General features: G+C 38.6%; 1 protein-coding gene across 15 annotated transcripts in view; it reads left to right on the forward strand.

The window, feature by feature from the left end:
* Positions 1 to 12,890, forward strand: part of MAST4 (microtubule associated serine/threonine kinase family member 4) — a 610,376-nt gene that overhangs the window by 541,823 nt on the left and 55,663 nt on the right. For all 15 annotated transcript variants that reach the window (XM_070476769.1, XM_070476765.1, XM_070476766.1 and 12 more), the window contains 5 exons: positions 1,371 to 1,528; positions 3,677 to 3,752; positions 5,621 to 5,830; positions 7,832 to 7,933; positions 10,334 to 10,466. In XM_070476769.1, the coding sequence (XP_070332870.1) occupies positions 1,371 to 1,528; positions 3,677 to 3,752; positions 5,621 to 5,830; positions 7,832 to 7,933; positions 10,334 to 10,466 (679 nt within the window). The remainder of the gene's footprint in view (positions 1 to 1,370; positions 1,529 to 3,676; positions 3,753 to 5,620; positions 5,831 to 7,831; positions 7,934 to 10,333; positions 10,467 to 12,890) is intronic.

Raw genomic sequence — 12,890 nt, forward strand, 5'->3', positions numbered from 1 at the left:
TGTACAAAGTCTTAACTTGGGTTTTCTGTTTGCTGATTTCGTCGTCTTTGCTTTTATGGCTGCGGCTTCTCTCCTGCTGGCATGACTTTTCTTATTCTTTTACTGATTTCTTGAGTTGACTTTGGGTGTTTTGTTTCTTTTTTCATCGTGACAGTATTTAAAACTACTTGTGTTTTATGACTAGAGCTTTGGTTTACCTCAGAAGTCTTTCTAGTAGTGTTCTCATTTTTATAGTTTATAAAATAACCTCATTACATTGTAAAAAGTCCTCTTTATCTTTGTATGTACTTAGGAAGTATTTTATAATTTCAAGGTATAAGGATATTTTAAAGCTTTAGTCTATTAGTTTCTAACTACTGCAGTGTAGTGTTGCAGTGTTTATGAAGTATGCTCTTGATGTGGCAGTTTTTTTTAAATAAAAAAAACACCTGCTCGAATGGAATATTCAAATAAGTGGTATCTTTCAAAATATGCTTATTCTACCTGTGTTTCCATTACTCAAACATTTCTCATTTCTTTTGTTAGAATCACTTGAAGAGTTTACCTCTCAATAAAAACAAACAAAAAAGCAATCACATTGTTTAATAGTTATATTTCTCAGGTTGATTAAAAGCAGTGTTGTTTAGCCATTCACCTTTTCTACCTTACTTTGCTCTAAGTGCTGAGTGATTTTCAAAGAGCACATCTAGACTCAAGAGATTAAAAAATGCAACACCACTGAAGCTGTCTAAAAAAAAAAAAAAATAGCATTAAGCCTAAGAACACAGAAAAAAATTTCCAATTCCCAGTTTTTAAAACAATGGCATAAGTGAGACAAGTATTTTCTTTTCCCATCCCCTTTTTATCCAGGACTCATATTGATGATAATCACATCAAAGGACAGCATGCTTTGTAAAGACAGATCTCATTACCTTATTACTTTATTTATGATTATACATCATAGAGTTCATTTATGATTATACATCGTAGAATTAATTTTATGTTACTTACCCAAATAGCAAGTGTTAGAAGTGAGGATGTCACACTCAGATGAGAACTAATATGTCATTTATTGCTCCCAAATTCTCACTGCAGTTGTCACTTTCTTACTCTGGCTTTGACTGGGTGCCATCCGTTTTCAGACCCTGGATTTTCTTTAGAGAGTAAACTATATTTGAGGAAATTGTAGACAAATGAGATAAAATACGATAGCCATCTAGACCTCTAGAGACCACATCAAGGTATACATTTAGGCACTAGCAATGTAATTATAACATGGAAAGGATGCAGTATAAAATTGTTATATAACAAAATTTAGTGCTGTGACCTAATATTCATTTAAAGCATTTCTTTTTGAGGTAGTCATTAAACCTCACTTTGGTTTGTTGTAGTCATCCTGTTCCTCCCAGGAGAAGTTGCATCAGTTACCATATCAACCGACACCTGATGAATTACACTTCTTATCAAAACATTTTTGTACCACCGAAAGCATCACCACAGAGAACAGATGCAGGAACACACCCATGCGCCCCCGTTCCCGAAGTTTGAGGTATGTAGATTTTTATTAGTTGGATAACCTCTTTTCAACCATTTCAGGGAAAGACTTTGGGTCCTCTAATTCATGTATGTGTTAATTGGTTTATGAACTACTATAAATGTAGTGTGATTTTTTTTTTTGCATCTATGCATGATACAGTAAATTACCACTGAAAGGCCTCTTGCTATTTTTCATTTAAATTTTTACAAGTTGATAATTGCTGTAGTAAAAGAAACCATAGTGAACTACAAGGACCACCCAAGAAACTTCTAGTTGGAAATTTCAAGACTATCAAATTATGGTGCTACATCAATTAATATTTTGCAAAGAAGCTTGGCTAAAAGGGAAGGGCAGCGTGTTGAGGTTCACATTTGGTCATCAGATTCCTTTTTATGAAAATCCACCCAGGTCTTGGATTTTTCCTTCTCATCACAAGTCTTAGTTTCTCCAGGATTATGAGTGAGCCATTAAGAGCTTGTGTCCCTTGTATTTTGTCAATGCCAAATGTAGTCCATTTGACATTGAGTAGGGCTGGTTTTATTTTGGCCTTGTATCACAAAAAAATAGACATCACTGTTTGGTTCCTCTGAGAGTGACTCTGACAGAGAGATGACGATGTTTATTAAGGAGTGCTTGGGAATTACACCTGCCCGGGTGAAGGAGTGGGTAGTGGGCTTGAGCAGAAGAGGAGTCCAGCCGCTATGCAGGCCCGGCAGCCACAACCAACCCCGTAGGGAGTTCTGGGGATGAAATGACCCATCAGAGCTGTCCCTCTGGACCAAGTGACCCTTCCTTTCCATCTCCACTCAGTCCTGGGATGTGGTACTCTGGGAAGGACTTGGCCTTGGGTGAGGGGGCTCTGCGTGCATGCCAGGTTGCTTCAGCGGTGTCTGACTCTTTGCAACCCCATGGACTGGTAGCCCACTAGGCTTCTCTGTCCATGGAATTCTCCAGGTAAGAATACTGGAGTGGGTAGCCATTCCCTTCTTTTGGGGACCTTCCCAACCCAGGGATCGAACCTGTCTGCCGCGGCTCCTGCCTTGCAGGTGGATTCTTTACCACGGAGCCTCCGGGGCTGCCTGAGAGGACTCTGCATCTGAGGCCACATCCAAGGGGCCTGACTGCTGAAGGCTGCTACAGCCCCAGCAGCTGGGACAACAGGTCCTTCTCTGCAGGGGGAGCAGGGTAGTCCAAACTGGGCCCTCCAGAATAGGAGATCTCCATGGTATATAGAACTGGCCTGCTTTGATAGGAAGGCTTATTTTAAAACATAGTTTGTCAGGTGTTCAGTTGAACATCAGAGTTTGCTGAGAAGGGTTTTTTTTTTCTTTTGTCCTTTGTACCTTGTTAGTGCCATATAGTAAACATAGCGTGTGGTGTAATCATGTTAGAGTATTTTGAGATATGGAATAAAATGTTATGAATTCATTTAGAGCCATTGTATTTTACCACATGGGTGCCATTTTTTGTATTATGAATGGAGTTCACAGGATAGCTAGCGCGAGCAGCTCTATCGTCTCAGGAATACATAAAGTCACATTGCAGTTGCCCAACCCTGTTACCACTAGGAAGGACTGGGAGTCTACAATTGAAATAAAAAAAGCCTCAGAGTTGTGTGCCTCTGTTTCATCCTGCACATGCTGCCTACCCCAGCATCCCAATCCCAGCTAGAAAATGGATTTCGGTGGTGACACCTGTGCTGTGGGAAACTTAAATCTCTTCAGTGGCACGTGGCAGAGAGCAGATGTATGGTAAAAGTGTGAAATTGACACTGCAGCGTGCCCTGGACATTGCTGTTTGTACTCTTTTATATCCCAGTTCATTCACTGGTTTCTGGAACCACACAAGTACATGCTACATACAAAATGTAACTGCAATTTAAGAATGTTTTATGAACTTTTATATTGTACCTATAGTTAATTTTCAGCATTCTACTTCTGGGGCTTTCTTTTTGAATCATATTCAGGGTTTCTCTGTGTTTGTGAGTATGTGTGTGTGTGTGTGCACTCACTAATGACTGATTTTGTAGTTTATTACCTAATATACTTTTCTTACAAAGGCTACATAGTACTTTTGTTGCAACCCATTGTTTATAAATAAAAATCTTATTTTCATTTCATGCTGTGGCAAGTTTAAAAGGGTAATTTGCTTTGCTTGCAGCCCTGGACGTTCTCCCGCTTGCTGTGACCATGAAATAATTATGATGAACCATGTCTACAAAGAAAGGTTCCCAAAGGTAATGAATTGAATTGAAGATGTCTAGCATCTAAACAAACAGGCAACATAGGTTTAGCGTCTGTAAGGTGGTTTTGTCGAGGGAAGTAATGGTCCAGTCCAGTCATGGCTCACATAAAATAGCACTGTAGCCTTCTTTAGAAAGATAAAATCACTAAGCCCTTTTAAAAGCTGCTGAGAATCAGCCACACATTCTGTGGACTGAAATGGCTGTAAAGTAAATCCCATTGGTTCACCTGCCCACTGTGACGAGTTGGATGTGGGCGTGCTGGGAGATGCTCCGTGAGCATCTGCTTTGAAAGGCCGCTAGACTCTGGGGCTCCTTCTGCCCATTCTGGGCCTGCTGCTTGGTCCAGCAGAGACTGTTCTGCTTCCTCAGAAGCCTGTAAATGGGTGTAAGTCACAAAAGTCTTTTACTTTTCTCACCTAATTTTTGTTTTCTGTGGCTTCCAGTCTCTTTAGCAATTATAAGTCTAATTCTCTTTATTCAGAAGGAAAGTCCAGTTGCAGTGTTGCCCGTTGGACGGGCCAGTAGGATTTGGACTGAACCAGAGAGCCTTTGGAGACGGGTTGATGCCCGTTGCCATGGCTGCGAAGAGCTGCTCTCTGCCAGCCCCCAGCGCCTAGTCTCCATGGCTTTTCCACCAGCGTGTTTCTACGCATTTGGGAGAAACAGTCGCTCCATTCTGTCCCCGTTCCTCCCCTTGTCACCTTTGTAACCCTAGGCAGGAGAGCAAAAGGCAATCCTCAGCTTCATAAATCAGGACTAGAGTACTTATTATTTGTAATGAACCCAACATTGATGTCATTGATTACGGTCGTTTTAGCCATTTATCACATGTCACTTGTTCACCAGGGAAACAGATCCTGACTTTACTAGTTAATACTGGTTAGGATTTTAGAAAGGAACAGGAAGCAGAGAGAATCTCCCAGCATATACAATAAATGCAAGCAAGGAATATTGATTAGGCAATCGGGGATCCTAGAGAATGAAATAAAAATTGGGAAGGAAATTTTAGACTTACGTTGTCAAGGGAATTCCTTTGACCTTTTGCCCAAGATGTAACTTTTTGAGGAAAGGGTATTGATGGTATAAGATGCTTGTTCCTGGTACATTAAAATACAGCCAAGAGAGCAAACTGTTGGCCCACCCTAAGGAACTCTAACTTCAGTTCTGATTTTTGAATAGGTAAAAACAGAGCTGCAAGTATTTGATATTTTCGGCAAATTATCTGAAAGAGCCCAAGATTTGAAACGACAGCACAGCAATTCACAGATACTGAGTTATTTGGAGAAGCTTACATGGACCATTTTACATTTGATAGGGCATAGAAAATAAGTAATTATCACCCTGGGAGATTCAGTTTCTTGTATATACCTCTTTTTCCACTTGGTGAGGCTTCTTCTTCTTCTTTTCAAATAGACTTTATATTTTTAATGCAGTTTTAGATTCATGGCAAAGTTGAACAGAAAGTACAGATTGTTTCCAAATGCTCCCTGACCCCATACATACACAACCCCCTCTTATCAACATCCCCCTACACACACCTCTGGTCCCAGAGTGGTCCATTTGTTATCACTGACAAACCAACACTGACACATTGTAATCACCCCAAGTCCATAGGTTACATTAGGGTTCACTCCTGTATTGTATATTCTTTGGGTTTTGATACATGTATAATGACATATATGTATTTAGCATTTTATAGTATCATGGAGAAGTGAGGCTTCTTTTACATTTAATTTCTTGAATTCTATTTGATAACTTGTAGAGGTCTCCAAAAATACTAAATAAATGTGATGATTGTACTGTTTACCTATTTGTGTTTCCTTGTATAATGTCTGTGTGTGCATGTCTTCTGTGAACAGGCTACAGCTCAGATGGAAGAGCGCCTAAAAGAAATCATCACCAGCTACTCTCCAGACCATGTCCTCCCCCTTGCAGATGGAGTGCTCAGCTTCACTCACCATCAGATTATTGAACTGGCTCGCGATTGTTTGGATAAATCCCACCAGGGTCTCATCACCTCACGATACTTCCTTGAATTACAGCACAAATTAGATAAGTTGCTACAGGAGGTATGGATCTTATAAAGTTTTTTGATTTGTTTTGCTTTTACCCTGAAAAAAGACAAATTTTATGAGTGCATTTGCTTAACAAGTTTCAACTATGAGATGGAGTTCGTATTACACAGAAGCAAAGAAGAAAAAAATTGGTTGCTACTTGCTATAAATTGATTCAGGTCAACATTTAGAGTAATAGAAAGTTAATGTAATAACCTTTACAGGAACCTTGGGACCCAGCAATCTATGGCTGTTGGATAAGTGGATTGTGAAAGATTCTGAAGCAGTGATTTTTTTCCCTCCCCTCCTTAACCATAAAGTTAAAAATTGCCTGAATGTACATGCATTATTTGATGATGCTATCTAGTTCTAATATCTGGAAAAGCTAAATGGAAAATTGCTGGCTTCTTTCAGGCCATGTGTCCTGTTAATTAACCTGCACGTGATACTGGGTAGTAAATGGCAACTTACATTTTCATTGGTGTCAGTATTTCTTCTAACAAAATATTCAATTTCTAAAATGACAGATAAACACAGGCCCCTTCCAGGCCTAGCACTTGCAAGCCTAGCTCCTGATAACACCCAACACAGGAAGGGAGTGTGCATGGTGGGATGGAATTAGTGCATAATATTACTCTCCTGATTGAAATTGATCATCCACAGCCTACAAGTAAAACCTATTTAGCCTATGTATTTGGATAGATTGTATTTTTGTATCCCATCGACATACATTATGCCCATGTAAATAAAACCGTAGGTGGTTTTCTCTAAGGATGATTATGTAAATAATTGCATGGAACCGAATGAAAATATTGGCATCCTAGTTTTCTAGGAATCCATCTGTCCTTGCTCATACTGAATTTAGTTGTGGCAAGATGAGACAGTTCTCTCTGACAAGCAGCCACTATTTTTCTTCCCTTTCCCATCTAAACCTCCCAACAGAGTTCTGTGCTCTGTCCCTGTTTCTCACATTTCAACCTTTCGTAGCCCACAGAGGCAGTTTTTCCTCAGACTATCTTTGTGTGAACACTATATTCACACAATATATTGTCAGTTTCCAATGTGTCATAGACCAATGCTACCATAAATTACAATAAAAATGTATTTACCTCTGTGAGATATTTTTTCCTTAATTTCTCAGTTCTGTATCAGGATATTATTATAATTACCAGTTAAGTTCTGTGGTTCATTACTTCATAGGCTTTCCCTGTGAAGGCTTGAATCCATAGCTGAAGCTATTTGCATTGAAATACCTCCACTTAATTTTGTTTCTATATGATAGACTTGGCTAGCTATTTCATGGCAATTAGAAAAAAATCTTAGGGTTTCAAAAAATCATGTGAATGCACCATATAATAGATTAACTGTTGACTTTTAGAGACATTTTTCTCTTGGGCAGGGGAATATATATATATGTGTAACATAAAGAGCACCATCAGGATCTATTTATAGTTGCCAGTTGGTTGTCTTTAAACACATTTTATTTTATAATCATTCCCCACTGGTCATTTTCTCTATTTTTTCTTTTAAATGTTAACTGTTTTGTTTTTGCTTGTATATGGTTTCTCTACCTACATTTTGGAAAGTTGCATTTGATTTAATTATTCACCTAACATTTGATATAAGCAGCATACAGCTTCTCCAGTTATATCTGGAAAATCAAGGTTCCTCATCAACTATCCACTCTGCTTGTATCATGTACTTGATATGTCATAAACCTTTAATGTCTCCTTCATTCATGGCTCACATTAAGAGCCCTAATGTTTGATTTTTAACACAGAGAATAAATCAACGTTTTGCAATTAAAATGTAGCTAATGGAGCCATTTGGTAGATCTAGACGTTTAGTAGTGTCCGTTTATGTAGAGATAATGTCTGCTTATCAATCTTTTAAAAGTATTTTCTAAGTCACTTAGTTTTTGAATATTTTCAGTTATCTAATTAGCATGCTTTGCTGATTTTCTTTCCCATTTAATGGAGCAACTCTCTCATCATTCTTTTCATTACTTCCTCATAGGCTCACAATCGTTCAGAAAGTGGAGAGCTGGCATTTATTAAACAACTAGTTCGAAAGATCCTGATTGTTATTGCCCGCCCTGCTCGCTTATTAGAGTGCCTGGTGAGTTGTCCCTCGAAGTGACTTTGTTATTTATTGTTAACTGTGGGAAAGCAGGGACCACCCGAAAGCCCCAGTTAAATTTGGCTTCAGAGACAGAGCTAAAAGGAAAGAGTCAAGAAAGAGAAAGTGAAGTCGCTCAGTCGTGTCTGACTCTTTGAGAACCCATGGACTGTAGCCTGCCAGGCTCCTCCTTCCGTGGATTTTCCAGGCAAGAGTACTGGAGTGGGTTGCCACTTCCTTCTCCAGTGGATCTTCCAAACCCAGGGATCAAACCCAGGTCTCCCGCATTGCAGGCACACTCTTTATGGTCTGAGCCCCCAGGGAAGCCCAAGCCTCCAACTAATAAAAATAAATGAAAAAAATAAAAATAAAAAAAAGAAAGAAAGAGTCAAGAGGAACAGCAACTCATGAATGTTGATGACAACATCTGTGCTTTCCTTCTCTGGTTTTTGGTAAAATTCTAGGACTTGTGTTGTATTGAGAGGTGGTTGTTATCACATTCTGGTCAAACCTAAAAAATTAATCATGAAATAATGCACTTGACTTTATCTCAGCATAATTTCTTTGTTTGGGCTCATTCAAGACATTCACTGTGCCTCACTTTTCTGGAGATGCCAAGATGCAGAGAAAGGGAAATAAGAGCTAGGATAAATGGTAACCTGTGGTTATAACTCTTACTTTTGAAATGTGGCATGTTCGAAATAAGGGCATGTCAGCAGCCCATTTGGAGAATACAGTAGGGCCTTATCCAGACCTCAAGGAATGAGACTTTCCACGATTAGTTTATTGATTATACTTTCTTTAGTCAGTGACCATTTTCCTGTTTGAAAATATTTGCTTTAATTTATGTTGTTTTGATTGAAATGTCAGTCAACACTGTGAACAAAGATGAGGGTTCAAACAAAAAAATAGTTTCATGGGGCTTCAAGTGGTATCAAAACTCACTTTTAAGTTCACAAGCCATTAGAGTATTGATATTTATAACACTGCGTACAATACAGCTTTTCAGAACTTTACATGTACACACACATATACATACTTGGTGATATTATTTTGGTTTTATTCTTATTGTAATTAAGATTTGTGGTTTTTTAATAATAGTGAAATGTTTACAGCCTCATAAACTTATACTAGTGCATAGTGAGATGTGGTAGAGGGTTAGTCTAGAGAAGAAAGGTAGGCGTATGGTGGAGGAAGTCTTTCTATCAATGCAGGGACTCTTAGACTCCTAGACTCAAAAGCACCATTCAGCATTTGAGTGTCTCTGGAAGAATAAAGGGAAAGCAAAATACTCCGGATGCCTCTGGGGCGGAGAACCATGTGACTGCCAGATACCGGCCGAAGGAAGACTGGTTTTTTCCCTGCTCTTTGTGTTGTACCTTTTGAATTATGCACCACAGGCTTGTACTTCCTGCAGTTGTTCAGTTTGGGGGGAAATACCATTTAGCATTGAAATTTGCTTCTCTGGACAGCAGCAGACATGCTGAGAGAGATGTTGCCTTCAAAGAGGAAATGACTTTTTTACAGTAATCAGTCTTAATCAGAAGAGAAGCAGTAAAGGTTCATATAGCCTATCAAAGATAGAAACAAGTGAGCTGCTTTTTGAGCTGTTTAAAGCTCAAATGAAACTAGAGTTTGGGAATTTTAGGGAATATTCAACCATTCATCTTAGGCCTGTAGTTCCATTCTTGCCTTGCCTCTGGTTTTAGGTTTCTGTAAAGGGTACGGAGTGTGGATGTTGGCTTGGCTTTACTCCATTAGTAGCAAGCTTTTTCATTTAGAAGCAACAGCCAGCCAAAGGTAAACTGCTTAAGAGAATGTTACCAAATTTTTACAAAGAGGTAGCTGGAAGTACTAATTTTGTAGCATAATTTTAAAGTTCAATGATAAAAGTGGAAATTTTGAGATTTTTCTTTCTAATATTTTTGGACACCTCTACACTAAAGGAGTTTCGTTCAAAACTTTTCAGAAAAATGCATTCTCATGTTACTTCTTCTTAGGTTCTTTGGGCAGAGAGAGAAACTGAATCTCTTTGGAAGAGATTCATGGATTTTTAAAACTTTTCTAAAATGGCACAGTTAAAAATTCAGACTTGTTCATTTTCAGGAGGATAGATAGCTTAAGTGGAGCCTGGTACCTTCAAAGTCACATTACAAGGAAATTGGAAATGGAAATTATCTTTACGTTACCAAGGATTTAATGTCTTAGAATATGATTAGGCTTTGAATATGACCTGAGAATTATATGCTTTTTAAATGAAGTAATCCTTTTGCCTTCTTTCAGTATAAATAACTTACAACCATATGTATCCAGCAATTTCACTGTGAATAGGGTTTATGTAATAAAACGTTAGACAATTTTGGCTCAAAGAAGTATACATCTGTGTTTGTCTTCTGTTAGGAATTTGATCCTGAAGAATTTTACTACCTATTAGAAGCAGCAGAAGGCCATGCCAAAGAAGGACAGGGTATTAAAACTGACATTCCCAGGTACATCATTAGCCAGCTTGGCCTCAATAAAGATCCTCTGGAAGGTGAGTAGTACCTGGTTGGGTTGACCTTTTACCTGCTTATTCATCATGGCCTCATTGAATAACTTAGTGGCAAATCTTTCCTTTTTCTTCTTGTTTTGACCACTATCTGGTGAAAAGGCCAAATCTGGGGGCCAATTGTGACCCAAAGGAAAGAGCTCTAAATCGAATTTTGTGTTTGCCTACAGTGGGGAGGAGACCTTGAAATCCTGAAGGCTTCTCAGCCTGAAACTTATTTCCAGGAAGGTTAGATTTCCATCTTCTTGGGGTGTTGTTTCTCCTGGGAAGCGCTACTTGATTCTTCTCAGGGGTGCACATTTTTTACATGTTGGTAAAGAAGTTAACTACATTTAATTTAAAATTTAATTAAAACTACATAAAATTTAAAATTTAATTAAAAAAAACATTTCAGTGTAACTGAGGAGTAAGGTAACTGATCACTGGTGATTAACTTTAAGTCAGGTGCAGTCTTCGTAAATCTATTTTTACTTACTTATCTCAGAAAAGTATGAAAAATAGTAATATATATATATTATTGATATATACTGGGGAGCCAGTTGGAGAGAGAAGGCTTTCTAGAACTTAAGCAAGGATTTCTGCTTGATTAAAAAAAAAAAAAGTCTACTGCTATTAAGTGCAGAGAAGGGGAAGCACCCTGTTAGTGGGTTGTTTTTTGTTTTTTGTTTTTTTCCAAATCTGATATTGGCAAACCACCCCTGTCACCACCTTTTCCTGTTCATTATTGTTTGGATTGTCATTTAAAACACTTAGGTTATATACTGCCTGAAAAGACTCAAAAACAATCATTGACTCCTTTATTCAAAATCGTCTTCCTGGTTCATTAAATTGAATTTGCAAACCGTGTTTACCTTGCTCAATTGTTTGTGATGATGCTAACTGTTGGCACAGATTTGTTCCCATCGACAGCCAGGGAACCTGCTGCTCTCTGACTGCTCTCCTATTCCCCCCACTTTGCTGCTCTCACGGCCATCAAGTCTTTGCTTCCAGTGAAATGATGCATGCATTACGGGGAGATAATGCCAGATAAATTTATACTGTACTGAAAGCAATACCACAACAGATTCATCACTTATCGGAGACTGGTGGCTGCTTTTCTGAAAAGTTCCCTGGGGAGAGATTTTTCCCCATGGCTTTTAAATTACCATCTTTACCTTTTTGAATCATGAGTCTTCAGAAATGGTTTAAATCAATGAAATAAAAAGGGCAGATGTTTAATGGTATTTAGATGAGTTTTAAAAATCTCTTCAGGCATTACAAAATGATGCCTTAGCTTCCTGCTTCAAAAGCTGACTCTTGGTTCCATTCCATTACTACCCACTGCTTACAAATAATATGTATTTCCCAGATAATAGTTATTTAGCAGCAACTCTATTTAAAACAGTACCATCTTTTAATTTGTTTTTTTATGAAAATAATTGGAGTGGGGGAGGCTGTCAAAGTGTATTATAGTGACTCTTCACGCTGGTAGAGTTAAGGTTGTGTCAGCCCTTGAATTGTAGACCGAGTGAGCTCTTCACAGTTTTCTTACCTGGCAGGAAATATCGCTGTAGACTGAACCTTTGGTAGGGGAATAATCTGAGGCCCATTTATATACCTTTATAGTCTTAAAAAATGTTTAACACTGATTTTTGACAAGTTTCATGTTTTAGTTGTACAAATTTATCACTAAGAGTTGTGTTTTTAACTTTAATTTTCTGAATTCAGATCCAAGGATAATTTTTAATCTGTTTGCCATAATCACTTAAAACATGATTATTGCAAACTCTGATCTATGTATATTTGCCTTCTTGTCATCATGGACACTGGCAGACCTAACACTTGACTTTTGAGGGTTCGGAGTCAGCATTTGGCATGGGACTGCCCAGGGTGCCAGCACTGTAGGTGGGTCACCCTGATCAGACTGATGAGCTTCCTGTGCCTCAGTGCTTTCCCTAAAAACTGAATAATGGCACCTCTTCATATGGTTGTTTTAGGATTATATGAGTTCACCTCTGCACCCAAGATGTATAATAATGCTTAATAAGTGTTAGTTACTGTTGCTGTTTTGGGGCTTCCCTGGTGGTTCAGATGGTAAAGAATCTGAGTGCAGTGCAGGAGACCAGGGTTTGATCCCTGGGTCAGAAAGATCCCCTGGAGAAGGGAATGGCTACCCACTCCAGTATTCTTGCCTGGAGAATTCCACAGAGGAGCCTGGCAGCGTACAGTCCATAGGATTGCAAAGAGTCAGACATGACGCACAAATACTTTGAGCCCCTCCAACTGAATACATTATAATTTACCTCCTAGTCACAGTGCTAGCCACAGAGGATGTTGACTCATTTAAATGACACAAAGAAAGCACACAGTTTTTACTGAGCTCATTTTTAATTCCTGGATTTCCTCTGTAAGTAACCTGGTATAGTGTCA

The sequence above is a fragment of the Odocoileus virginianus genome, chromosome 14, assembly GCF_023699985.2.
Source record: "Odocoileus virginianus isolate 20LAN1187 ecotype Illinois chromosome 14, Ovbor_1.2, whole genome shotgun sequence".
NCBI lineage: Eukaryota > Metazoa > Chordata > Mammalia > Artiodactyla > Cervidae > Odocoileus > Odocoileus virginianus.